The 27252-nt window shown below is 34.1% G+C and overlaps 2 protein-coding genes across 3 annotated transcripts in view; one reads left to right on the top strand and one right to left on the bottom strand.

The window, feature by feature from the left end:
• Positions 1–3010: 3010 nt before the first annotated feature.
• Positions 3011–5028, top strand: LOC126747932 (uncharacterized). Its single transcript, XM_050456912.1, has 2 exons — positions 3011–3603; positions 4130–5028. The coding sequence occupies exons 1-2, from the start codon at positions 3151–3153 to the stop codon at positions 4940–4942; spliced, it is 1266 nt and encodes a 421-aa protein (XP_050312869.1). The 5' UTR covers positions 3011–3150; the 3' UTR covers positions 4943–5028.
• Positions 5029–11868: 6840 nt separating this feature from the next.
• Positions 11869–27252, bottom strand: part of LOC126747847 (phenoloxidase-activating factor 1-like) — a 28678-nt gene continuing 13294 nt past the window's right edge. For both annotated transcript variants that reach the window (XM_050456749.1, XM_050456750.1), the window contains 5 exons: positions 13916–14057; positions 13672–13859; positions 13215–13414; positions 12209–12445; positions 11869–12113 (listed from right to left, as the gene is read on the bottom strand). In XM_050456749.1, coding sequence (XP_050312706.1) covers positions 11944–12113; positions 12209–12445; positions 13215–13414; positions 13672–13859; positions 13916–14057 — 937 coding nt within the window. In that variant the 3' untranslated portion in view covers positions 11869–11943. The remainder of the gene's footprint in view (positions 12114–12208; positions 12446–13214; positions 13415–13671; positions 13860–13915; positions 14058–27252) is intronic.

Genomic DNA, 27252 nt, shown 5'->3' with positions numbered 1-27252 from the left:
AAAATGTTTTCTTCTTTATTTATATTAATTTTATTTTTAACCTTATGCCTATAGATTCAAAAAATTATACGGAACTTGAATTAAAAAAAACTTAATGAAAATAATCTTTTATTTCTTTATGTGCTATTTTAATATACATAATAATATATGCTAATAAAAATTTAAAAAAACTCCAAAAAATAAATTAACATTCCTACTTCTAATTAATTAATAACAACCCAGATACTTCTTGAATAATAGTACTTAAAAACTTAATAAAAATAACCGTTCATTTCTTTAATGTGCTATTTTAATATGTGTATTGTAAAAAAAACTTAACAAAAAAAAACTCCAAAAATAATTTCCTTCAACATTCCTACTTCTAATTAATTTTAAAATTCAGAGGTTTTTGATATTATTTTTTCCAATAATTCATTCATTCTATCCACTCTTTGCATTTTTTCTTTGTGTTGCTGCCTTCTCTCGTCTTTTTCCTCCCTTTTAAGTTTTATGAGCTCATCTAGGCCTTCTTTTCTTGCAAGAGGCTAAATGAAGAGTAAATATAGAATGAATAATTCATATTTACATTACATTTTATGTACCTGTTTCTGTTGAAGTTAATGCCTCGTTTGCCAAATCATCTTCACTTCTTGAAGTGGATGCCATAGTTGAGAGAGGATTGGCCCAAGCCTTTTTTCTAAATATGTCATCCATGTCCTACATTAAGAGTAAATATGTGCTTAGGTACAATTGTGGACTCAAGTCATGTCCCTATGTAAACATCAGAATCTGGAGAATCATCCACTACAGCGGACATATCCATGGTTACAGCCCCTAACAATAACAGGAAATACATGCTGTAGTGGGTGATTTACCAGATTCCGATGTTTATGTAGGGACATGACTTGAGTCCACAATAGTACAAAATTTCTTGACTAATAGGCAGTCAAATTAAATTTGAAATATCCTAATAAATATAAAATATATACCTTAAAATAAATCCATGATTTGGGGCTATTACCAGATTTGCTATTATTATCTTTTATGGCTTTATAGGTTCTCTTCAAGGAATCCATTTTTGTACAGCATTGTTTTGGAGAGACCTTGTAACCAGAACTCATCATTACAAGAGCAATTTTTTCCCATAAAGTTTTTTTCATTATGTTAGTGTTACTCAAATACATGTCTCTGTAACTACATAAGAAAAATTTTGTGGATTGCTCCGTCCAAACATGATGGCCTTCTGTTGTATCAGATCCACTATCGCCTGTAGAATTTATTTCCTGGGAGCCTAGAGGAGCTCCTGAATTTATCGAGCTTTCAGCCTCACGGTTTTCTTCAAGCAGTTTGGTTGCAAAGATCATGTCTGAAATAATAATTGTGGTTTTAAAATGTTTAACAATAATAAAATTTACCACTTAAAAAGCTCTCATACAACACTCTAACCTGTTTGGGCTCTCTCGTATTCTTCCGGTGTAACTTCAATGTGGTATTCAAAATTATTTTCTGCGTCTATGATTCTTAGCGTCTTGCTTTTTTCATTCATATTTATTTTATTACCAAATGTCTGGTTTTAATAAAGCAAAACACCGTACCGGAAAACAAAACAGAAACAGGTTATTTGGTTTCATAGGTTATGTTGTGGTTGTGAAAACAGTGCTGAAAACTGTTCCTTTTTTGGAGCAAAACAGCACGCTGTATAAAATCGGAACGACAAATTACAGTAAAATCAGCACAGTAGAATCCTGTACTGACAGTTGAAAACGGTACATACCCTATAATGGAAGTATTACGGTAAGTGTTATGTTAATTTACTTTACTTATGTACATTCACACTAAATTACCCTTAGTATTAGCCAATGCACAATTAAATCCCACGGAACGGCAAGTAAAACATTTGTATGAAAAATGGAGGTAAGTTATTTTTTGTATATCTACATCGCCTTGCCTTGAAAATATCTTTAAATTTTACCGATTTTACGTAGAACTTTCTCCTTGTTTTAGAAATTTAAATTTTAGAGGCCGAGATGAATCTTCAGTGGTGAGGGTCCTAAAAGAAAATGCTGAATTTTACCATAAAAAAGAACAGAACATAATAGCGGTTAAAGAGAATCCTTTGATTGTAATTATACTAACACCAATCATGATGCGTACTCATAAGGAAGATTTTTCTAAAGAAATTGTGTTTGTGGTCTCTAGTGCGCTTCCAAAATTGGAGCCTTGCCATTAGCCCCCCACACACGAGGACTTCAGCGCGCGTGATTGGAGTGTGCCGTTCCAACCCGCTGGATTGGCACGTTGCGGGCCAAGAATGTGTCCAGCCACAAACGTACAAAATAATCGCGCGGGTAAATCCGACACTTATGAGTTTCACATTCAAAGACGCGCGTTTGTAGCAGAAAAGTGTGTCGAGTCCTGTAGACTTGGCGAGGCGTGTGGCATTTTAGAAATCTGAAAAGGATTGGCGTTGGTAGTGTTTGCTTGTTCGACAGAGTACACTAGTTAAAATCATGTTAACTTGTGGAATAATATATGCATATATCGTCCGTACAAAATAAAAAAAATAAGAAACATTAATGCAAACAGAAAATCAGTAACAAAATGTTGAGGCTAGAAAAAAACAATTTTTGGGTTACGATATTCCTTTTTATAAATTGCATTATTTTGTAATTACTTATCTAGTATCACTCACTTTTAATAACAAAGGTTTACTACAACGGCAACGGTTCCTTTTAAAAAGAAATAAAAACGAATCAACACTGCACCGGAACGTCGTGATAACGCACACGATGAAGTCTTCGTTTGTGGAGGCTTTAAATGATTTAAGACGCCTCGTTTCGTGTCGGCTGGAATGCCACTCCAAACCTGCGTGATGGTTGGTACCACATAAGCCCCCCACACACGAGGACTCCAGCGCGCGTGATTAGAGTGTGCCGTTCCAACGCGCAGGATTGGCACGTAGCGGGCTAAGAATGTGTTCACCCACAAACGTACAAAATAATCGCGCGGGTAAATCCGACACTCATGAGTTTCACATTCAGAGACGTGCGTTTGTGGCAGAAAAGTGTGTCGATTCCTGTAGACTTGGCGGGGCGTGTGGCATTTTAGAAATCTGAAAAGGATTGGCGTTGGTAGTAATTGCTTGTTCGACAGAGTACACTAGCTAAAATCATGTTAACGTTAAAAAATAAAAGTAGGCGCAGAGCAGTGACTTATGGAATAATATATGCGTATATATCGTCCGTACAAAATAAAAAAAATAAGAAACGTGCATGTTGGACAAAAAAGTGGCTAGAAGAAAGAAGCCAATTTGGTCATATTCCCCTTCTTAAGGAACTAAGGGAAAACAATCCCAATGATTTTAAAAATTATTTACGCATGGACTGCACAACATTTGATAATCTTCTTCAAGTACTGGAACAATATTTAGTTAAAGAAGATACAGTAATGAGGATGGCTATTCCGCCTAATGAAAGACTCATGGCAACTTTAAGATTTTTGGCTACAGGTAGATCCTATGAAGATTTAAAATTTTCTACTGCGATTTCTCCTCAAGCTTTGGGATACATTATTCCGGAAACTTGCAAAATAATTTATGAGCAATTAAAAAATGAGTATTTAAAGGTAAGAATGATATTTTTATTAGATTCATAAATACAAGCAAATAATTATTATTCTTTAAAAAAAAGATGAATTCTGAACAAATACAAATAATTTGTAATTATAATTATTTAGAAATTATAATTGCCGGCATTCTCATAATACTGACGCACGTCACTTGATGAATTTGATGCAGGTGAGGTTAGAGGCAAGGATGTTGTTGATGTCCATTGCTGTCTTTCATAAATATCCGTGACCTGAGTGAGTTGACCTAACAAGCCTTTGGTTAAAATTTTTTGAATTAAAAACTCAGCCAAAATTTCCTGTGATTGGTCCATGCGTTTTAATTTAGCTGCGACATTCATCCCAACTGCCTCAAATTCTGTAAATTCTTCATGCTTTGTGAGAGCAGATGTGCATGCCCTCATAAACGCTTTAGTTTCATCCTTTTCGATTCTCTTCTTTTTTCTTTCTGTATTTGAATATTGACTAGTTGCCTTACTTTTCGAAGCCTACAAAAGTAAAAATATTTTATTTTATTTTATTTTAGTTTCCAACAACTAAAGAAGAATGGAACTCAATTGCTAAAGATTTTGAAAATAAGTGGCACTTCATTAACTGTGGTGGAGCATTAGACGGAAAACATATACGAATTACATCTCCGGCTGGTTCAGGTGCATTATATTATAATTACAAGCACTTTTACAGCATCGTTTTAATGGCATTAGTAAATGCAAATTATGAATTTATCTATGTCGATGTCGGAAAAAATGGTAGAATGTCAGATGCAGGCGTCATCGAATATACTGAGTTTTATCGCCGACTTTCAGAAGATGCCTTAAATTTGCCAGATAATACTGAAACTACAGAACATTTAAATTACGTGTTTGTATGCGACGAAGCATTTGCTTTGCATAGACATATTCTTAAACCTTATCCACAAAAAGATTTGAATTTTGAAAAAAGAATTTACAACTACAGATTATCTAGAGCCAGAAATGTGGTTGAAAATGCATTTGGTCTTATCGCTTCTAGATTCAGAATACTTCATACTTGTATAAATTTGAACGTATCTAAAGCAAAGTATATAATTCTTGCGATATGCGTTTTGCACAACTATTTAAGAAGGCATAGTTCATCTTATATAACAAGTTCCACACTTGATAAGGAAAATAGCGAAACACATGAAATAGAAGGAGGTGACTGGAGACAGCAGAATTATGAAATTACATCTTTAAAACAAAACATAGTTAGGAACGTACCATTGGAAGCTAAGCAAAATCGAGAAAATTATCTACGATACTTTTTGGGTAAAGGAAAAATAGCCTGGCAAGAAGAAATGATAAAAAAAGGAAAAGCGTAAAGAAAACCAACTATATTGTGTATTTGTTTCACATTATTTTTAAGTGCATATTTATGTAAAAACTTATAATAAATAATTACCTCTGCTGTCTGACTATGGATATCGTCATTACTTTGTTCTTCTGTGGGGAAAATACTTTCAACTTCATCAATATTTTGTGTTTCACTTGTTATATTTTCAATTGATTCAGTTGGAAGTTCCTGGTCAATAGTAAATTGTAACAGTTCAAAATACCATAAGGTGGGTACATAAATATCATCAGGCGAAGCTCCACTGCGCTGAGATTGTTCAATTTTTTTCAATTCCTTTCTGAATGAACCACGTAAGGATTGGATTTTTTTACTAACATATTCTCTATTCGCATTCGGCTCAACTTCTTTACAGATGTTTACTAAAGCGTCATAACCCACATTTTTTAAATTTTTATTGGTATAATCTTTTGACTTAATTTTCCAGAGCGCAGGATGTTCTCTATATACTTCAATAAATTTATTGAGTACATTTTTGGGGAGGTACCTGTAATCAAAATTTTAAATTATTATACAGGGTGGTCCGGTTCAAACGTCATTAATTTTAATATGTGATAAAGAATTTAAAAAAAGATAGACTGCCGTAATAAAATTTTGCTCAAAAATGTTTTATGACAAATCTACAGGTAGTCAAAGTTATAACAAAAAATTAAACTTTTTAAGTTTTAAACCAATTGATCGATTTTAATAAAATTTGGCACGTAGGTTAATGTAGTGCCCTTCTCAATTATAATAAAGCCATTAAAAAAAAATACCAGCGGCAAAGCGACAAAATATTTTGTAACGGAAGGTTGACTTTCAGACTCGCGGTTTAATTTAGAAAAATAAGTTATGTACTGTCAAATGCAAAATAATTTAAAGTCACCTGATCGATTTTTCTATTCATTATTATTAAAAAGTCCAAGCCTACTTGGTTTTTTTACATCGGTGCCGCTTTTTAGATTGTGTTTTCGTACTTTCAAACTAAAAGATCTTAAAAACCGTGCCTTAAAACAACATTTTGTAAGAGTAAGTTTCCTTTCAAAAATAAATAAAGAATCTAAGAAAAGTGCTTCCATTACAAAATATATAAAATTAAAAAAAAATAAAAAAATAATAATTAAAATAGAAATCGATCATATTATAAGAGCTGGCAACTGTCAACAAATTTAAAGAAAATCGACCAAAGCGGAAATTTTAAAAAGTGGATTTATCTGGTTTTGTTCTAGAGGCCTCACTTATAAGGCATAATTTAACGGAATTCCATATTAAAATATTTTATTGTTTCTAACATTAATGCAAACAGAAAATTAGTAACAAAATGTTCAGGCTAGAAAAAAAAAACAATTTTTGGGTTACGATATTCCTTATTATAAATTGCATTATTTTGTAATTACTTACCTAGTATCACTCATTTTTAACAACAAAGGTTTACTACAACGGCAACGGTTCCTTTTAAAAAGAAATAAAAACGGATCAACACTGCACCGGAACGTCGTGATAACGCACACGACGAAGTCTTCGTTTGTGGAGGCTTTAAATGATTTAAGACGCCTCGTTTCGTGTCGGCTGGAATGCCACTCCAAACCTGCGTGATGGTTGGTACCACTAATTGACACTTTTTCGCGGGGTTTTTGAACGGCACACTCCAATCACGCGCGCTGGAGTCCTCGTATGTGGGGGGCTATTAGCTTGTGTATTACATACAGCTCAGACGGAAGCAAATTATACATTAGCCTTTAACTTGCTTAAAGAAACATTAGGTAATGAAGGTTTTGGTAATTCTGGCTGTCCTAGTATATTCATGACCGATGAAGTTCAGCAGAAAGAAATGCGCTGACATCTGTGATTTCATCGGCAAAAGTAAAGCCAAAGCTCCTTCTCTGTATCTTGCATGTTTGCCAAGCTTTTTGGCGTTGGTTGTGGGATAGCCACAATGAAATACCCAAAGAAAATAGGAAGACTGTAATGATTTTATTAATATTACAATAATTACAATAATTTGTTTGGTAATCGGAGTGCAACGCGATTTTTATAAAAAAAAAAAGATATACATGCAAGTACATAGAATACTCGTACATGTGCTGTACAATCCGTGTTCCTAAATAAACTATTTTCTAAAAAACGTAATATTATGTATTTACAATAAGGTATATACCAAAATCAAAAGGGGCAATATGTGCATTTTACAATGAACTAGCGAGAGGCTATGAAGCTGGGCAAAAAGAAAAACAAAAGAATCCAAAGACGAGCGAGAACGGTATAGGGACGAGCGAGAACGGTATAGGGGCGAGCACGGATGGTAGATAATAGGCGAGTGAGAATTCAATTTTAATGTAAATATTTGCAATTAGCAAGATCAGGTGTGCAGAACATTAATTAAAACAAAAATACCATTTTATAAAATACGGTCACATTAGGCCCTAATTTGCGTATTTAAGAGATATTTTTTTAAGTTTATAATACATTTTTTAGGCGAACATTCCTCTATATAAATAGGTAGTTCATTCCACATCCGAATGCCCATATATAAAAAAGATTTTTTAAAGGTTGCTGTTCTATGTAAAGGAATTCTAAGCAAATGGGGATTTCTTGTATTATAAGGAATATCTTGATTAAAAAATAAATTTCTTAAATTTGCAAGCTATCCGGTTTTCATTATTTTATAAATTAAATTTCGTGCCATAATGTATGCGTCAACTTTAAAAGAAGCAGAAGAATCTTTAAACGATCTGATAAAAAAATGATATTGTTTTAAATTACCCACATTTAAAAAATCACATTAGTGCTCTTTGGCAACGAAGAGAAGAGTGCTGTTTTCGGGCATCATTCGGGCAACACTAGGGGAAATAATACAAATAGCTTTGCAGAAGCGTCAATTCGTATATTTAAAGATATCGTTTTGCAAAGATGCAAGATATTTAACATATATGTGCATTAATTGACTTTGTTATTAACGTCTTTGAATCTTATCATAAGAGACGTTTGCTGTTATTTGCTAGTAGTCGATCATCGAAAAATGAAATTCTGTATAGTAAATTTTGCGATAAAACAGAAAAGCTCTACTGTGAAAAAAATAATGAAAATATATATTATGTAACAAGCAGTAATGATAACACACTTATCTACACGGTAGATACCACTTTGGAAACGTGTGATTGTACATTCGAAATAGGCGGCAAGTTTTGTAAGCATTTTTGTGCTGTGCAACAAAAATTTTAAGCAGAGCTAGCTCTTGGACACAGTGTTTCAAACGTTTTTTTTGAAAATATGGAATTAGGTGATCATTCTGAAAGCCATTTAAGTAATGTACCATGTCACAGTGCAACGCAGCAGAGCATTGCAGCAACTGAAAAAATATATGAATCTAATGTTCTAGACAAAGAATCAAATGAGCTGGCAAAAAACACTCTTCAGCTCTTAATAATTTAAAATATAATTTCAACAGGCTGCTAAAAATGGTATCTGAAAATGAGTCTGTGGAGTTAACAAACTGCATTATCAAAGGAAATGCTGAGTTAAATAAAATTACCACACCGACACAACTGGCGACATTTTTCTGCAATTTAAGAAAGGGACGTTCTTCAAAATATATAGGCGTGCAACCTACTTCCATTAGTAGAAGAAGAATAAGACAGGGATTCGTATCTGGAAAAAATCGTATTCAATCGGGTAGACCTTCCAACAAGGAACTAAAAAAGACCATTAAAAGAAAACATAAATTAGAAGCGTATATTTTTAAGAATCAACCAAATGCAAAATGTCATGAAAGAAAATAAAATTTACATTAATTTTTTTTGTCATTACTTTTATAAATTTTCTTTTCTTATATGTTAATATTTCTATTAAAATGATCATTAAAAAATCATTTTAAGGTAAAAAAAAATATATCATTTTAAGGTAAATACATAGATAACATAATTTAGGTTTTCTTATAAGTACGAAAATGTATATTTTATTAAAAGTTTCAGAATTGAAAATTTTTGTATAAAATTGTTTTATTTACATTTGATCGAATTTTTTTTTTTCAGATTTCTCTGAAGAATAATGAATGAAAAAAGTTACATTTTAGTTACCTAATAGTTTCATAAATTAATATTTATGTTTTTTTTTACTGTCATTTGTAAATATGAATACAAATTTACAATTAAATTTAATAAACATTTTTTAACAGAAGAAGAATCATTTTAATTCATGTTTTATGTAATAATTTTAAAATAAATAATACTGTTTTCTTACTTTATTCAAGATGGCAATATTATGGGCAATAAAACATGACCCCTAAAACTATTTAGGAAAACAGAGCGTATTCTGTATCGTCATAGGAAAGAAATAAATATCTTTTTATGCCATATAAATTTGTATTGCATAGAAAGAAATTTGCTTCTTAGGAGAATACAGAATACGCGCTCTATTCTTGTTTTTCTGAGACGTAGTATATATTGAACTACAAAACTGCTTTTAAAATAAAACCTATTATATACTGCATTTCAGAATACTAAATATTACTTACGCTCTGAATCGAAGTATAGAATGGGCTTTAAAATTGTGGATATCACGTAGACATAGTCTACCACGATTCAAAGTAAGGCCGATCTGAATAATAGTATAGAACGCCAATACGCTTCCGGGACAAAGTCGGCTATTATCATCTTGCGTCAAAAAGTCACTCACAAGTCTTTTAACACGTAGAACTTTGTCAATAATGGATTTGTTTTTTATTTTCTGTTTGCTATATAATATATTGGTAGAAGCAATTTTACAAAGGTATCTGGGGTATCCATATTGACGTATTATATCACCAGAAATATTAACTAAAAATTTCCTTTTGTGTTTTGTTTTACCTTGTTGCCTAAAGTTTTCTTTAAGCTGGGAAGTAAGTATTTCTCCAAATAAAAGCCTCTTTTTTATTTTTTTGTCAACTTTTAATGAATCGACCAACATCATGACTCGTTTAAAAACTTCCGTTTTCACTTTTATTTTTAGACTTTAATCTATAATAACGCCTTCTATCTTTCCTAGCACGCTTTTCAGACTCTTCTAGTTTTTTAGTTAGTAGTTCAATTTTCATATTTAGCCCTTGTCTATTCTTGCGCCTTATTTTTTGTCCAGTCAAACTTTGTCTGTTGCCTGATCGAGAAGGACCTGCGTCCTGCATCCACATCTTCTAAATTATTGTCCCTCGGAGTAATAGTAATAGGAGTCGATGGTCAATTGCTCCTTACAGCCCATGTCTCCCCTAGCACATCCCTTCTGTTGAACAGCAATAATGTTGTTGTCCTCGCAATGTTGGTATATGCGCTCTGTAAGACACGCGGTTATCAGCTTATACAGTGTTGGTAAACATGTTATTGGCCGATATTTCGCTGAATCTTGTGTGTTCTGTGGATCTTTTGATAGCAGAAAAGTTGATCCCTGAGTGAGGAATGTTGGAAGTTTGTTCGGTTCCATCAGCAGATCATTTATTAGTGTGGTCAGTTGTTTGTGGGTTGACCACAGCTTTTTGATCCAATAATTATGTACGTGGTCTGGACCAGGGGCTTTCCAGTTGTGAAGGCCTTTAATTATAGTGGAGACCTCTTCAACGGTAAATGGCTGATGATGCATTTGCTTGAAAAGTTGAGACTTTTGTCGCTCTTTATCTATCCAACTTGCCTGGTTATTACATGGTGTTGTCGTTGTAAATTGACTACTCCAGAATGTTGAAATTTCATCGCTGGTTGGATAGTTATTTTCGCAAGGACTGGTTGAAAACTTACGTTTTCTATAAAAAGATTTCTCCGAGCGTACGAAAAGCGCGTTGTCCTGCTTTCTGCTATTGCTGGATTTATATCTTTTAAACCGTCCTGCATATACCGATAATTTTTGTTTCAGTGTATCCAAACATTCTTCAGGTGTTCGATTTTCTGGGTTATATTGGGCATGATGCTGGTAACGACTCATGATTGCTGTTACGTTCTTTCGTGTCTTAGATATTCGCACTCCTCCTATAAATGCGATGAGCTACCCTATATCTTTCCGAATGGAGTCGATCCTGGTCTGCAACCTTCTTGCCCATGGTGGTGGTCCCCTTGATACCAAATTGTTTTTACCACGCTTAGCATTAGGCTTGACACCCAGAGTTCTGGTGACAACTGTCGCTGCACAGTAGATCAGCAAGTGTAACTGTTTTAAACTGCCAGCTTCCTGTAGGTGTTCTGGTAAAATATTATTATTATTATTATTATTATTATTGTTATTATTATTATTATTATTATTAAATGCCAAAATTAGTGATTTGAACATTTTAAATAAACGTGTAAAAGATTTAAGTCGTGAAACGCAATGAAAACAGTTTTTCCGTGATTATTTGTTTAAAAATTAAAACTTTCAACGCATTCATGGCACCCTATTTAAAAATTTAAAAAAATTGATTTTTTCTATAATTATAAAACAAAAAGTGGCAAATGCAGCATCATTGTTTTCAGAATATAATTTTCTATCGAAATACGTAATAATATACCTATAAGTGTCTCATTTAAAATAAGAAAGGGTCACTTTCGGTTAAACAGGAAGTAACGTAAAACAACTGAATATGTCAAAAAAAAAAGCTTCTATAACAATTCCATCAATATACCAAATTTCATTTGTTTATCTTAAAAAGTAAAATAGTTATTACGTATTCCCTTTTTTTGTGTTACCCGGTATATACATACATGAACACGCATATCTATTTTGTTGTTTTTACAGCTAGTAGTAAATTCCTCTAGTCTACTGGTTTGTTCCACTTTATATATTTTAGTTCTAATACCTCCTCTAAAAATGAAATTGTGAAAAAAAAATTAAATACCGTTATTACAGGTGTTAACATGTATAAAAATTAAAAAGCAACTTTGTTTTACTATTGTCATCAACAATTTACAAAAAAAATTATAGCCGCACGTTTTCTTCTTTATTTTCAAATTTATTTATTTATTACATAATCGCCCGAGTTCTATATAATAATTGAATTAACTAAGCTCTAATATTTTTATGTATCCAAGGAAGGTACGTCGATACTTTAGTGTAAACACCGGGAAATCCACTAGTACCGCAATAATTCCAACCAAACGAAACTACACCTTCTATAACCCATCTGCTTTCTGGCGTATAGACTCGTCTCATAAGGGGACCTCCACTATCACCTAAAATACCATATGAGTGTAATATACATTTTTTTCTTATTTAAATTTCTTATTAATACAAGCGCATTAATTCACTTTGATACAATTACTTTTACCTGTACAAGAGTCTTTTCCATCTTCACCACCAGCACAAATCTGGCTACTTCTTAATTGAATATTGTAGCTGCTGTATGTCCTAGAACAACTGTTCAGATTTACTATAGGAACGTTTAATTTTAGTTTCTTTTCGCTATTTCGCCCCTTTTCGGTTTTGCCCCATCCTGCGACCACCGTTATTTCGCCATCTCTTAATGATTCGTTGGGAGTTGGTAAGCATATAGGTTGTACATAAGCTAAAAACAACACATTCTATTTATTACTACTTTTTTTTTTAATATTTAATTTACATAGAGAAGTACTGTAGAGGAAGTTGATGAATTTCATCATCATACTAAAAAGTTACTAATTATCTTGACACGACAGGTAGTTACGGAAACGATAATAATTATCAATCAAGAACATTGTTTATGTTTTAAGAACATGTCAAGTTAATCAGTAACCTTCTAGTCTGAAATGCGTTACTCCTGAATTTAAAATTGGCATTTTATTTGTTGAGAGAAAAGACTTTTTCCTTAATATTGAGTTAATGAAACAAGATTTTAAAAATCGGCGTAAATACCAGGGGTTCTCCTGTAAAACTGAGGTTAGATCGGGAAATAAAATTCACAGGTCCAGTAATAATAAAGTTAGTCGCTTTATTATTACTCATCTGATCTGACGTTGATAGTATGGTTGACATAAGAGCGATACATATTAAGACAAGTTCATATACAATATGTAACGCACCGCAATAAGTTGCAACATGTATTAAAAACATTTAAAGCATAATATTCAACACTCCCACTTGTGTAAATGTTTTCCAAATGTCCTGAACTCCTAATAATTTAGATACCCATTGGTATAAAACCACAAATTTACTAACATCCTCGGAAAAGATTACAAAATACACCTGCAGTTTTTTATTTTAATCTGCAATAAGCACTAATACAATGCTTTCAATTCGAAAGTAATAAAAAATATCTTCTACCTAAAATTTATTATATCTGAATAAAGTAGGGTTACCTGAATATTGCACATTTTCAGACAGACGTACCAAAGCAATATCATGCGTACGACTATTTTGTCCAGAATAGCTGGGATGCGGAATAATTTCTTCGATACCAACATTAATTTCTGGCTGATTGCACACTTCGATTCCATTATTGTCGACACAGTCTCTTCCAGAGCTTGCTGTGTCATATTCCCCAAGTCGGATATTAATTCTATTAAAAAACAATATATAGGATTTAGAAAGTATACTTATTATGTTATTTTTATTTTTATATGTAATTTTTCTTAATATTTTATTTAATGCATAAAATGTTTACTAAAAATTAAAGATATGTGCTCTGTCAAAAATTAGCCCCACTTTATACAATTACCGAAAAAGACATGCTTTTATTCTTGATAAGTTCTTATTAGTAAAGACATGTGCTGACGTCCTTTATTTATAAAATGTTTATATGAAACATTGACTTACGGCTGTCCCACTTTAACTAAAACATCCAATATCACACAATGTGCTGCTGTAAGAATATATCTTGGATTAATTAGAGATCCTCCGCAAGCAATTTTTCTCCCTCCACTTCTTGTTTGATACTCTATGACTCCCATCCAAGGAAATTCATCAAGTTGAGTTGATTCTCCATTGAAAATTTTGTCGGTAAACTAAATTAATAAAATATAAATGTTTAATTGTTTTTTTTTAATATTATTGAATTTACCTGAATACCACAATTTTGTCTGTTAGGTATCAATGAATTAGGAGTAAAGTTAATATCATCCGGAACATCACCGGATCCTGTAGATATTTTGTTAATACCTGATCCACAACATACCAGTGGAGTAGTACCTTGAAATCCGCAACTGCAATAAAAGTTGAATTAAGCAAATTCTTTTGTAATTTTTTTTAAATATTTTGACTCTTAAGAATACACAAAAACACATCAAAACAATTTTTTAGGCCGGTTTTCGAATAAATTAGATCGACCCTTTAGTGAGGGAGGACACATTTCCTAAAATGCAACTGAGGGTTAAGTGATATCTCATTTTAAGAACGTGAAAAGTGTAAACAAGATTAGAACTACCAAAGATAATATTTTTATGATTTTAAATGAACAAAACTGAACTTTTGTGACAAAATGGTATATTGTTATAGAATTTTTACTCCTAATATCCAATAAAATAATATAGAATGATATAGACTTAAAATTTTACTTTGGAATCTTGCGCATTTCTATCAGAGTCAAATTGCGTTGATTGATGCGACTTCTATAAGCCAATACATTCCCTGTGTCACTGCTTGGAGGAAAGAAAAGACATAGAAGATGTCGAGTTACGATACTCGACAGCTCTATTGCCAAAACAAGAAAAATTCGATGTTTTTATGCGAAATTTTGATCTTACATTAAAATTACCCAAAAAAAAAAAATTAATTAGCCGCGCGTTGGGCGCCAAAAATGTTGCTCACACTTAGGGCCTTAATTAAACAATCAATTTAATTTAGAAAAATATCACTTTACAAACCTTTTTTGATCAAAATCATGCTAATTCTGATGCTAATAATATAAGAAAGTTTACTGGATTTCAAAAATATTTTCATCAAATATGTAGACACACTTTGATCTTTAGATCGGTGAAATTGCTAAATTTTAAGATAAACCTCCATGAAAAATTGGCAAATATTAGCTACTAAGAAAAATTTAAATTTAAGTCCAATTTATAGCGTGAATTTAAACGAAATCCTTGTTACATTACTAAGCCTAATTTTAATGTAAAATCGTGTGTATCGATACACAAGTTAACGTATAAACATTGAGTGAAAATTGTTCCTGAAAATATGTCTCTGTATTAATTCGTACTTGAGTCCAGTAATAATTCTTATGAAAAATATCAGGAGCTATTTTTGTATTGTTATATTTACCAATGGTAAAAACCCAGCCTTACTGTTGTTTTAATGTAAACCATAAATCTATCGGATTTTGCACTCAAAACGGGTTGTTTGTCAAGTTTTTGTGATTCATTATTATTGCTAGAAGATGTCCTGCCTTTACCATAATTATTAGTATTATTTAATGAGCAGTATGAAACTTGGGGGAGAGGGCCGCATCCCTTGTATCACTATACATATATGTCTGTGCAAAAAGCAAAAGAATGCTTTAAGCATATACAGAACAGCAGTACAGCAAGTTAAAAAAAACAGAATTTATGCTGAGTTGACACCGTGCGAGTTCGAGCGCGAGAAACCTCGTGCGTGAAGAGCATTCGTGACTCGAATCTCGAAAGAACATTCATGAAATTGTCGACACGATTCGAGCTTTCATTTGTAAAAGTAAACTGGGTTGAACAAGGTGTGTGTGTTGTTAGTGCAATGTTGGCTGTAATAATAGCAAAAAAGCTAAAACCAAAAAAAAAGTGTCAAAGAGAAAAGTATGGGTGCGAAGATGGGTGAGTAGGCAAAAAAACTTTGGTGTTTTACAACAACTGTGTCAAGAATTAAGAAATGAAGATATTCCTTCATTCAAAAACTTTTTTAGAATGAGTCCAGACCAATTTAATGTTTTGTTACATAAAGTGCAACCATTGATCCAAAAACAATGGACAAATATGCGTGAGCCTTTATCAGCAAAACTGAAAGTAGGAATAACGTTAAGATTTTTATGTACGGGCGAGTCATTTTCCAGCCTCCAGTACTTATTAAGAGTTCCAGAATCTACAATATCTCGCTTCATACCAGACGTTTGTGACGCCATCAAGACGGTACTTGAAGAATATATAAAGGTAAAAATTTTTTACTTAATAGGTTGAATTGAATTGAATTGACGAAACAGTGGGCTGCCAAGGCAGTTGTGCATATAGGTCTCCTGATGGATCCGTCATGCCCCACCGGGGGTTACCAGAGCCCAAAGGCCTTAGAGAAACCGATGAGGCTCTCTGGTCTGAAGGACTTAAAGTCGCTCGGTACACTGAAAGTGTTACCCAAGTATTTGAACCTGGCGCGCGTGAGTGCTGGGCACTCCCCGACTACATGGTCAACGGTTTCATCCTCCTCACAGCACCATCGGCATTCCGGGTTATCCGCAATACCGATAGTATGGAGATGGCTTTTTAAGTGCCAGTGACCGGTTAAAAGACCTGTCACTAGCCGAATTTCGCGTCTTTTTAGGCGTAGTAGATTTTTGGTGAGACAGGCAGAGGGCCCACCTATGTGCGCTTTGGCCTGTCTCATACCAGGGGACTCCGTCCATCTTCGGTTGGTCCACTTGTTCAGCAGACCCTTCATTGACGCGACCGCAACGCATTTGGCGATTCCAACTATGGGTTCCGGCCCCATCGGCACATTCGCGGATCCCAGTCTGGCAAGAGAGTCCGCTTCCTCATTACCTGCCTGGCCTGCATAGCCAGGTATCCAGACGAGCTGGACCTGCATCCAACCTGTACCAGTTTTTTCAGGACTTTTATGCACTCTAGTACAAGCTTGGAGCTTACCTTTGCGGCCGTGATACCCTTAATGGCAGCTCTGCTGTCCAAGCATATTGATACGACTATATTGCGGTGTCCGCAGCTTAGGATTTTCTGTCCGCATTTTAATACAGCGAATACTTCGGCCTGGAAGACAGTGGCGTGCTCCCCCAGCGAGTATGCCCTACTGGTATGTGGGATCCCACCAATAAGCCCTGATCCAGCTCTGTTATTCATTCTGGAGCCATCTGTGTACCAGATGGTCCCCCTATTTAGCAATGCAGGTCTGTTGGAATGCTGCCACTCCTCTCTGCCTGCAATGTGCGTCACGAATCCCTCGCAGTCCACAGTCATTGGAGCCATGCAGTCACTGCCCATCAGAAGGAGAGGACATTCCTGTATGGCGCGTGACCGGTCTCGCCAGCACGTAGTTCGGCGAGGACGTATAGCCTGTACGCAGTCCTCATTGCCTTGAATTGCACAACGAGGTCCAGAGGCGGAAGGCTCAGCAGAGTCTCAAGCGCTCTAGTTGGCGCCGTCCGCATGGAACCCGTTATGCTGAGACATGCAAGACGTTGGACTCCGTCTAGTTGTGCACGAATTTTCTCTTTCTCAGTACATGGCCACCAAACGATAGCATGTGAGAAGAGGTCGCACAATGCGCGAGTAGATCCAGTGGAGGATCTTAGGAGACAGACCCCAGGTATTGCCGAAAGCCCGCCTGCAGGCCCATAGCGCGCGGGTGGCCTTCTTCATTCTTGTGTCTGCATGATCGTGCCAGGAGAGTTTGAGATCCAACTTGATTCCCAGAAATCGAACTGTCCTGAGTAATGCAGCTGCACGCCACTTAGAGATATAACAGGGGGCGTGCCAAAGTTACGTTTCCTCGTGAATAGTAGGAGCTCTGCTTTTTTGGGGTTAATCCTGAGACCCCCCGAGAGGTACCATGTGTCCACCATACGCAGACTTAATAGGTTATATTACGATAATACTAAGTACCTTATAGTAACTTGACAAAAATAAAAAATTTAAATCAGCTATATATTATTAAAAAAACTAATATCTCAATAGAACTCCATATTAAAAAGAGTAACAAAACGAAACAACAAATCGAAAAAGGAAAGCGAAGAGTCATCTGTAGAATCACCCTGTGCGGCTTCTGAAACTCCCAGTGAATCCTGTTTGTTAGTTGTATGAATGCGAATACGTTCTTGCGTAATTAAGTTTTGAATTTTGAGCTGCAATTCTAAAGCGTGTCCGAAGTCCATATTGTTCAGTTGAATTGCAACGCTTTCACCAAATATGTCAAATTCTGTTTTCTTCATTGCAGCAGTAGCGTTACCTGAAATCGTTTCCAGTTTTTCATTGAGTGCAGAATTAATGAGTCACTATCTGCAACTTTGTGGGTTATATTCTCTTTTTATTGGTTCGCGGCGTCGACGTATCTACCGGCCAATTGCTTGTGCGTTTTATTGCGCTAGATTTATTGGCTATTGGTTCATTAGTAGTTTCAGATTCACTATCGGTGGGCATCGGGCTCGTGACCGAACCTTCAAGTACTGTCACTGCCCCCATTTGCGTCTCCGACTCTTCTGTTAATTCCCTTGGTGTGGCCTGAAAAAAAATTAAATGTTTTTTTATTACAGGTTGCCTCAACATTTGAAGAATGGAGGGAAATTCAAAGTGGATTTGAAAAACGTTGGAATTTTCCTGACGTCATTGGAGCTTTAGACGGAAAACATATTTTAGTGTCCAAAAAAAAACGGGTCAGACTATTACAATTACAAAAGCAAATTTAGTATAGTATTAATGGCGCTGGTAGATGATAACCATTGCTTCACTTCGAAGGGACGCTTCTCAGATGGAGGAATATTTCGAAAAACAAGTCTCTACGAAGCCTTAACGAACAAAACACTAAACATACCAGAAAACGGTATAATAGTAGCTGATGATGCGTTTCCTCTTACAACTCAAATAATGAAGCCGTACAAGAAACGGAATTTAAGTATTCCAGAAAGAATATTTAAATATCGACTTTCTAGAGCCAGGCGCATTATAGAAAATGCATTTGGAATATTAGCAGCCCGGTATCGAGTGTTTGAAGCTGCTAATTTAAGCCCCCCTAAGGTGAATAAAGTCGTTTTAGGTGCTTGCTCGTTGCATAATTGGTTGCGAAACAGCAATGATCGAAATTATTGGGCTAACGGAATTGTAGACAGCGAAAACTTTGAATCGGGTAAGATTCTTCCTGGTAAATAGAGAGAAATTACACAGGGTTTAAACAGTATAAGTGCAGATACGAGCATCAATAATCCTCCAAGAAACGCCACAATTTTACGCGACAGATACTGTCAGTAGTTTAATGGGGAAGGTGCGGTACCATGGCAGAATAAAATGATTTGATTTTAATAATTTGTTATTTAGATAATTTAACTCTAATAAAAATACTTACCTCCAAATTAGATTTCCATCCAAAATGTGGAACCACGGCAATGTTGGCTTATATATATCATCTGTCTTCATACCACTTTTTATGGAATTTTTTTCAGCTCTTGACAATAATGTAAATGTATATTTTTTACTTTATTTCTACAATCGTTCACTGTAAAAGTCGGGATTTTCATCTCATCCACGATATTCTGCAGAGCCTGCTGTCGCTTCTCGCGATTTTTCTACTCTAGGGAGTTTGTTTGCCACAAACAACAATGTGTTTCATATAAATGAATAAAGTCAGACACCTGTTGTTCACTCCACTTTGCCATAATTAGAAAAAGAAACTGATTGGTTTGGCAGTCAAACAACCTTCTCGCACGACTCTTGAAAACCAACTAATAAACCTGCATAAAAGGCATTCGAGCACGCACGTGGTGGCACTCACCACGCGCGTGGTTGGTAGACACGGTTCGAGCTCGAAGGCGAATCATTCGAGGCCTTCACGCTCGTGATTTCTCGCAACGTGTCAACTAGGCATTAAGTTCAACACTATACAGACAAAAAAAATTTTAGCAAGAAGCAGTTAAAATTTAATAATTCAGTACCAGTCGAACATGGAATAAATGACGGATTTTATCCAGATAAACCAAAATATTCGCTCTACTTACGAATATACGGTTTTTCCTGATAGGCAGGTTATACACTTAGTATTCACAAAATAAATGTTTTTTAGGCCGGTATTCTTAGGAACTATTAGCTAACCCTTAATCGATTTTTTATAAAACACAGCCTCGTGATTTAGAAGATTTGAAGAAATAAATAATAGCACTTTGCGCAGAATTTTGTTAGAAAGGAATTTGACAGCAGACTTTATTACTGTTTCGAAAATAATAATTAACTAAATAAATTAATCGTAATTTTTAAATGTTTTATAGCAAAACACTTGATTTTCAAATAACTTCATGGTTTTACTTGTTTTTTACCAAAAAAAATTAACTAGATGGTATTTTTATACGTTTGTTGAAAATCCCTCAATTCTTTTCTCTATTTCAGGGGTTGTATTCGACCCCACTAAAATACTGGTGTAATTTAATTTAGGAAATTACCCTTAATAAATAAGTTTGATGTGCTTTCGCATATTTTTAGATTTTTTTGTCATTGTTATATCTGTACCGTGAATAAGTGGATAAGTCGATTTTTTTTTAAAAGAAGATATCTGAATAATCGATTAGTTCTCTCAATCTCTTTCAATTTCGTCAGGAAATAAATAGGTAACTCGACTTTACCCAATCGTTTCCCCTGAAGAAGGCCGTGAATAATTGGATTTGACGATTTTTTTTTGTATAAAAACCAATATCCAGAGTTACCCATATTATTTAAAAAATAATTACGAGTATAGTTTTAAAATATCTGGATAACTAAACATACCTACTTATTGACTTGATCATATAGCAGGAGAGTTAGTGAACCCTCCGACTAACGGTCTTCCTGTAAGGCTAATAATTTGTGGAGTGATGAGTCATAGTACACCAAGGCCAACAACAATCAGCCCTGCACGCCATTAGCCCTTTTATTTTTTAAAATGTAAAATAAATAAGATAAAAAACCTTACTTCTGTAAGTTTCGAAATTTAATACAATTTAGTTTGTTTATTGATAATTATGGAAAAAAATTGACAGGCGATTTTAGTAAGCAAAAGTATCTACCAGGTGAATTGAAAGGTGCATAGTTTAGGGGGTGAAATAAACTTCCTCCTGTAAAGTTGAAATTTAAGTATGTGTTTGAGTAAGTCTTTTCAAATAAATGTGTACAATGACAGGCGGTTCTGAACAGCATAAGACCTTGACAGGCGAAGGCAAAGGTGCTGAGAGCGTGTGAGTAAGAGGCGTAACGTGAATGCATATAGTGTGAATGTCATTAAATAAAATTAAAACTTATAGATGCAGTATTTTTTATTAATTGTTTTGTAATCTACATTATTTTCTACATTAATTATCATCATCATCTGACACTTCTTTACTACGTCTTCCATCATAATCCGACTCTTCGATATCGTTTTCCTCCTCTGAAAAGAAAAAAATTATTTTAATTAATTAATAATGTTATTAAGAATTGAATATCGCGCTCAATTACGTAAGACTGTATGTTGAATCCTATTTAATCAAATAACTGTGTGTTACCTGAAATGTAATCTTCAGTTTCAGTTGACTGTGCTTCGGCAGTACCAGCATTAGTAGGGTCTTGTAAAAGTATGTCGTATACAGACGCAGGAACCGTATCTCCCTCAAACCAATTGATAATAGGGATAAATTTAGCAAAATGTAAAACTTAACCACCCTATATCTTTTTAATAAAGCATTTTCTGACAAAATTTTATAGGAACATTTCTTATTGTTTTGAGCTACTCTATCACTTCTTTAAGTTTGGCCACCTTTCTGCCGAACACCCTGTATATATTGTACCTGATGCTGATGCTGGTAAATTTGAAGAAGATGGTAATTCAGTCGTGCGATATTTTTTCAGTATCTACATTAACTTCCTCTGGAAAAGACATATCATTAAATTTTAAATTATTGTCTTTTCTTATTTTTAATATTGATTTGTTTTTATCAAATGTAATTGATGTGAACTGTACAGTTTTTTCACCACTTTCTTCGTTACAAATTATACAAACCACTTGTTTAGATGCCATCCTGCACACTATTAACTGAACTGTTAATATAAAAAACAAAAATACACCAAAATAACTACACAATTAATAATAATGTAGAATTGGAATTTCAAACTCAAAAATAACTGAAAATATGAAGCGTAGTAATTCGTAGCACTACAATATAATACGTCTGCGCACATAGAAATCGTTGCCACAACTGATGACAAATCAGCGTTGCCGCGACCAAAATCATCGTGAAAACATTATGGGCGTTTACTTCGGAAGCTTTTACAATTGAGTGCGTTTACTTCTGAAACTTTTGAAATTTTGTTTGCAAAGTAATATTATATTAAAGAATATGAATAAAATTGTTTTAAACAAAGTTATAAGATAATTAGCATACGAGAAATAGCAGGTAATCTTACGGGGAAACTAGAGGAAACAAAATGTTGCCTCCGTATAAACAGTGCATATAAACGTTACTAGATGGTGTACTGATAGTGATCGCGGCGCTCATGCAGTAAATTAGCAAACAGTCGACAGATGTCGCGAGCCGCGATTTTCCATTACAGTGACCTTATTTTGCATAAATTGGGAAATAGAAATAGGTTTTGTAGTTTATTAAATGGTTGGTTATATGGTCTAGATGTGTTTGGTTCATTTTGTCTAAATTGATTTGATTGATTTTGTGGTCTCAATTGATTATTGTTAATTTGTCTTTGTTGATTTATTTGTGGTTGATTTGGTGGTTTGTGTGAAGTTTGTCTTGCAGTATTTTGATTATGAAGGTAGTTATTTTTGAATTGGTTTTGACTTGTTAAAATATCATAGTTTGTGATAATATCGATAGCTTGATCTAAGGTTTGTGGATTTTGCACGATTAGTAATGTTCTAAGTTCATTAGGGACGTTCGCTAAAAGATTTTGTGTAGCTGTTAGTTCATTTTGATTGATGAGAATTGTTTTGGCTTCGATATTATTAATTTCGGAACAAATCTTATTATTAACTAATGACTTTAAGCGTTGAATATAATCATTAATAGATTCATTTTTTCTGCTTAAGAAAATTAATTGTTGCTGTAAATTAGCCCTAGTAATTGGATCGTTAAATTTTTGTTGTAATGCAATTTTTATTTCTGCCCAAGAGTTTAAGTCAGATCTTGTTAACAAAAAGTCTTCAGCCTCTCCTATAATTTTTGATTTAATTGCTAAAATTACATATTCTTGTTGTGATGGGTCTGCATTAAAGTATCTTGCATAAAAGGTATCAATCTAGTTTAAAAATGTTTCTAATCTGGATGGTTGACCATCAAAGCTTTTGAGAAGTGCAACGGTTGATTTTAATGCATCAGCCATTTTATTATTGTTTACTAAATTACTATTGTGTACTAAGTTTAAATTTATACCTAAACTATTACTATCTAAATTAAGGGATGATAAAGTATTATTCGCTATTTCGGAATAAAGCTCGTTTAAGCCAGAATCTAAAGAAGAATTACTGTTTGAAGTAATCTCTAAACTCTTTACTCTAGGATAAGTTATGTCACTAACTTTATTGTTAAATTTTTTCATTAGAGTTCATACTAAACTTCAAAAAGAAAAAAAAATAAAATAAAATTCAAAAATAAATTATATCAAATTTTTTCCAATTTTCAAAATATTTCCTTAATTAACAGGTTTTCCAACTAACAGAAACAATTCTATACAGTACAATAAAAAGTTTCTAGTTTCTGACCTGTATCAAATGATGTCTCTGCAACAACAGCTATACTGTAGTGAAGGCACCACCTGTCTTGGAAGCTAGCTATGCCAATTCTTCCTACTGGCTACTGGCAATGGCGTACCACTTTTCGAGGGTTGTTGGCCAGGAATCACTCAGCTCGTCTCAGTTTGCTCAGCAACTAAATTCTTGATCCTTTCTAAACTGTTAAAACAGAAGAGTGAACTACTGGTAATCCGCACTTTCCAGACACTAAGCACTGTATCCACGCTTATAGCTAAGGGATCACTCACTCACTCACGTATTTACGTAATTCGCGTTACGTAACTCGCGACTACTTGTATCTGTACTCGACGACGATGTTCACAGAGATCCTCCGAAAGGATCCTACCGACTGCGCCAATTTTATTTAATAAATCGCAACTCGTGTTTTTAAAAAAAATTAATTTATTAAACACAAGAATACAATTTATGTTACAATGTTGCAAAGCTTACTTATGACTGCGCTAAGATGACTAACTACTCCTCTTTCACATCCTCTATATATATACTTCTAAATGCTGAATAAGCTGTGACAATTATTATCTTAAACTAAACTTATATTAAGCATAAGTGGCCATATAATTATACTTCAAAGTTGTTTACTAATACACAAGCCATCATTTTAATCATTATTAGGTGTATTACTAGTAAAAAAATGTCCGAGCGAGTTAAACGAATTATGAAAAATGCTTTGGAAGGTTTTGTACAAGACTGTGTCCGAACTGGATAGAAACGTTAATGTTAGTGAAAGACCAATAAGTGTAATACATGAAAAAATAAGCAATGTGATAACAGGAAGTATTCCTACGGATCTTTTTGAACCAGGTAAGTGTTCTTTGTAATTTCTTCTGTATTTGCCGAGAAAATTATTAGTGTTTAGTTGAAGGTTTGCAGAAATCAATTATGCATATTAATATTAGTATAATAAGTTCCTTTACTCAGGCTTGCGGCAGGCAAAAGTCGTTTCTGTCGCATTCTCTGACTGTTGTTTTGTTAGGTCTATTGGTGTGTCTATTAAAGTGATTTAAATCAATTTTGTACCTCTAAATTTATTGGTATTCAAGCTGTAGTTGAAAATACCTTTTGTTCAGTACTGGCATTAGTATTACTTGCAGTAATTATTTAAATACCTATATTAATCTCACTTCACTCTCAAGTAAATTTTAAATGACCCCTATATCTAAAAATATGTCTGCTCGCTAACACCAAAATTCCTCATTCCCCTCCTAAAAATGAACGAGGAACCAGACGTGAGAGCAGTGGACAAGCACTTAAAAGGGAACCATTTTCATGTATTCGAGGCAGTTGAATATATGCTTCACTAGTACTCAAATTAAGTAACTAATCCCGTAAAACCTTGCCGATTATCGAAAATACCGGCCGGTAGCGGGAGTGACGGGCAGCTCAAGTATATAGACGAAAGGAGTCAACCAGCCAATGGTATGTTCATTTTTATTATCCTTTTTCTCTCATAAATTTATTGCTCTCACCACCACACCTTTAAATTTGAACTTTAAACCTTCTTTGGTAAGTAAACGTATTTTAAAGTAAGAATTCTTTTAATTTCTTTGCAAATGGTGAGTATTTGTTAAATTCTGAATACTTTGGTTTAGATTGCTAAATGGTCTTATTTGTTTGGACACAAGTACTCATTGAGCAAAAAAACTGGGTGGTTTTAACAAGTTGGTTTAAACACGTCACATTAGAGTATAAAACAATGTTAATTACCTTCGTTTTGTCTTGCAGTTTTTTATTTTATTTTCAGAAATAGGAAATAAGACATATTTTATTTGCGCTGAGGATAGCAAGTCTTTTGAGACATATTCTGTAGAAGTAGAGTGTTCTGACGCTAATCCCGCTCCGTCCACAAGTAGTTTTAATTATTTGACTGACGATAACGAACCAGATTGATTTCGACTCCGATGACAGTATCGCTGATCCGGATTTTTTTGAAGGCATTGAATCATCTACCGATAAAAGCGATGTTGAAGGTGAAGATCCGTAATACTTAAAATTATTTTTATTTCAAGTTACTTTTTTTTAGAGACTCAACGGAAGAAAAAAAGGAAAGAAAAAAGTAGCATTAAAGATGCAAACTCAGACCACACCCCGAATAAAACTAAAATTGTAGCGACAAAAACAGATTCATATAGATCAAATGAAAGAGACAGGGACGATGTTTTGATGGAAAGCGAGCCAATTAATAGTACGGAAAAAAAGAAGAAACAAAGAAGGTCACGAAAGCAGAGACAAGAAAGTAAAGAGTTAAGAAATGCTGGTAAAAGTTATGCTACTGAAAAAGGAAAAGTGATACAGTCTAAAAATATGAAGCCTTTAAAAGCATGTCGCATAAAATGTAGAGAAAGGTTTTCAGATGAGGACCGGGCTAGATGTTTTGAAGACTTTTGGAACTTGGGAAGTCGTGATAAACGGGCCAACTATATAGCTTCTCTAATTAACTTAAATCAAAAGAAAACAGCAAAACTAGGACCAGAAAAAATGCAGAGAATATTCATATCAATATAGTATCCTTATTGGTGGGATACAAAAGCCAATTTGTAAATCGTGTTTTATTGCAACTTTCGGTGAAACTAAGGGATTTGTTGAAATAGTGGGTGAAAAGAAAAAAATCTCATTTTCTGGAATTATTCCTCCCGATAGACGTGAAATTGCTCCTTCAGGTAATAGACGCTTGATGGAAGAAATTCAAAAAGCCAAAGATCACATTTTGTCGTTTCCCAAATATGAAAGCCACTGCTGTAGAAACAGAACATCTGAAAATCACTTGTCTAGTGACTTATCTATAGCTAAAATGTATGACATGTACAAAGAACTAGTGGACAAACCTGTCTCATTAACGTTGTACAAGAACTGCTTCTACAGTTTGAACCTTGCATTTTAAAAATCTAAACAGGATACTTGTGTTAATTGCGATATTTTCGAAACAAAATTAAAAGTCGTTGAGGGGGAAGAGAAAGAAAATCTAACACAAGAGAGGGATAAACACCATCAACTCGCAGAGGATGCCTACAAGGCGAAAGATATGGATAAGGAGATTGCGGCTTCAGATTCCAAAAAAAGGATCTTCAACAGTGTCTTCCAACACCATTTTTAACATCAAACATTGTCTTTTATAAGCGTCAGTTATGGACATTTAACCTTACCGTTCACGAATTAACATCTAATGAAGTTACATGCTTCATGTGGGACGAATCAACTGCTGGAAGAGGTGGCAATCAAATAGCTTCTTGTATTTATCGCGTTTTGTTGGAACTCCATGATGTGGAAAAGGTAACTTTCTACTCGGATACTTGCGGAGGCCAAAATAAAAACCAGCAAGTCGCTTTTATGTTCTCCTTTGCTCTTACAAAATGCCCTAATATTAAAATAATTAATCACAAGTTTTTAGTTAGTGGTCACACTCATATGGAGTGTGATACTGATCATGCCCTTATAGAGAAAGAAAAAGAACAAAAATTAAAATCAATCACCCTAATGATTGGTATCAGATGATAAGATCCTGCAGAAGGAAAAACCATTCAAAGTAGTGGTAATGAAACAAGAACACTTCTTAGATTTTAGCAGTCTAGGAAAAGGGGCATTAGTCGTTAAAAAAGTTAACACTGATGGAGACAAATTCTTGTGGCAGCCAGTGCAGTGGTTCCAGTATACCAATGAAATAGGAATAGTCAAATATAAACATAGTTTGGACGTTTCAGATTCTTTTAAAGCTGTAAATTTCAGAAGGAGAGG

This window comes from Anthonomus grandis, chromosome 20 (assembly GCF_022605725.1).
Source record: "Anthonomus grandis grandis chromosome 20, icAntGran1.3, whole genome shotgun sequence".
Lineage (NCBI taxonomy): Eukaryota > Metazoa > Arthropoda > Insecta > Coleoptera > Curculionidae > Anthonomus > Anthonomus grandis.
This window is presented reverse-complemented; position numbering and strand designations above follow the sequence as displayed.

Bases quoted from the DNA above. Each gene is read 5' to 3' on its own strand.
- LOC126747932 (XM_050456912.1), top strand. From the start codon at position 3,151: ATGTTAACGTTAAAAAATAAAAGTAGGCGCAGAGCAGTGACTTATGGA. The intron at 3,604-4,129 runs GTAAGAATGATA...ATTTTATTTTAG, and splicing joins TAAAAAATGAGTATTTAAAG to TTTCCAACAACTAAAGAAGA.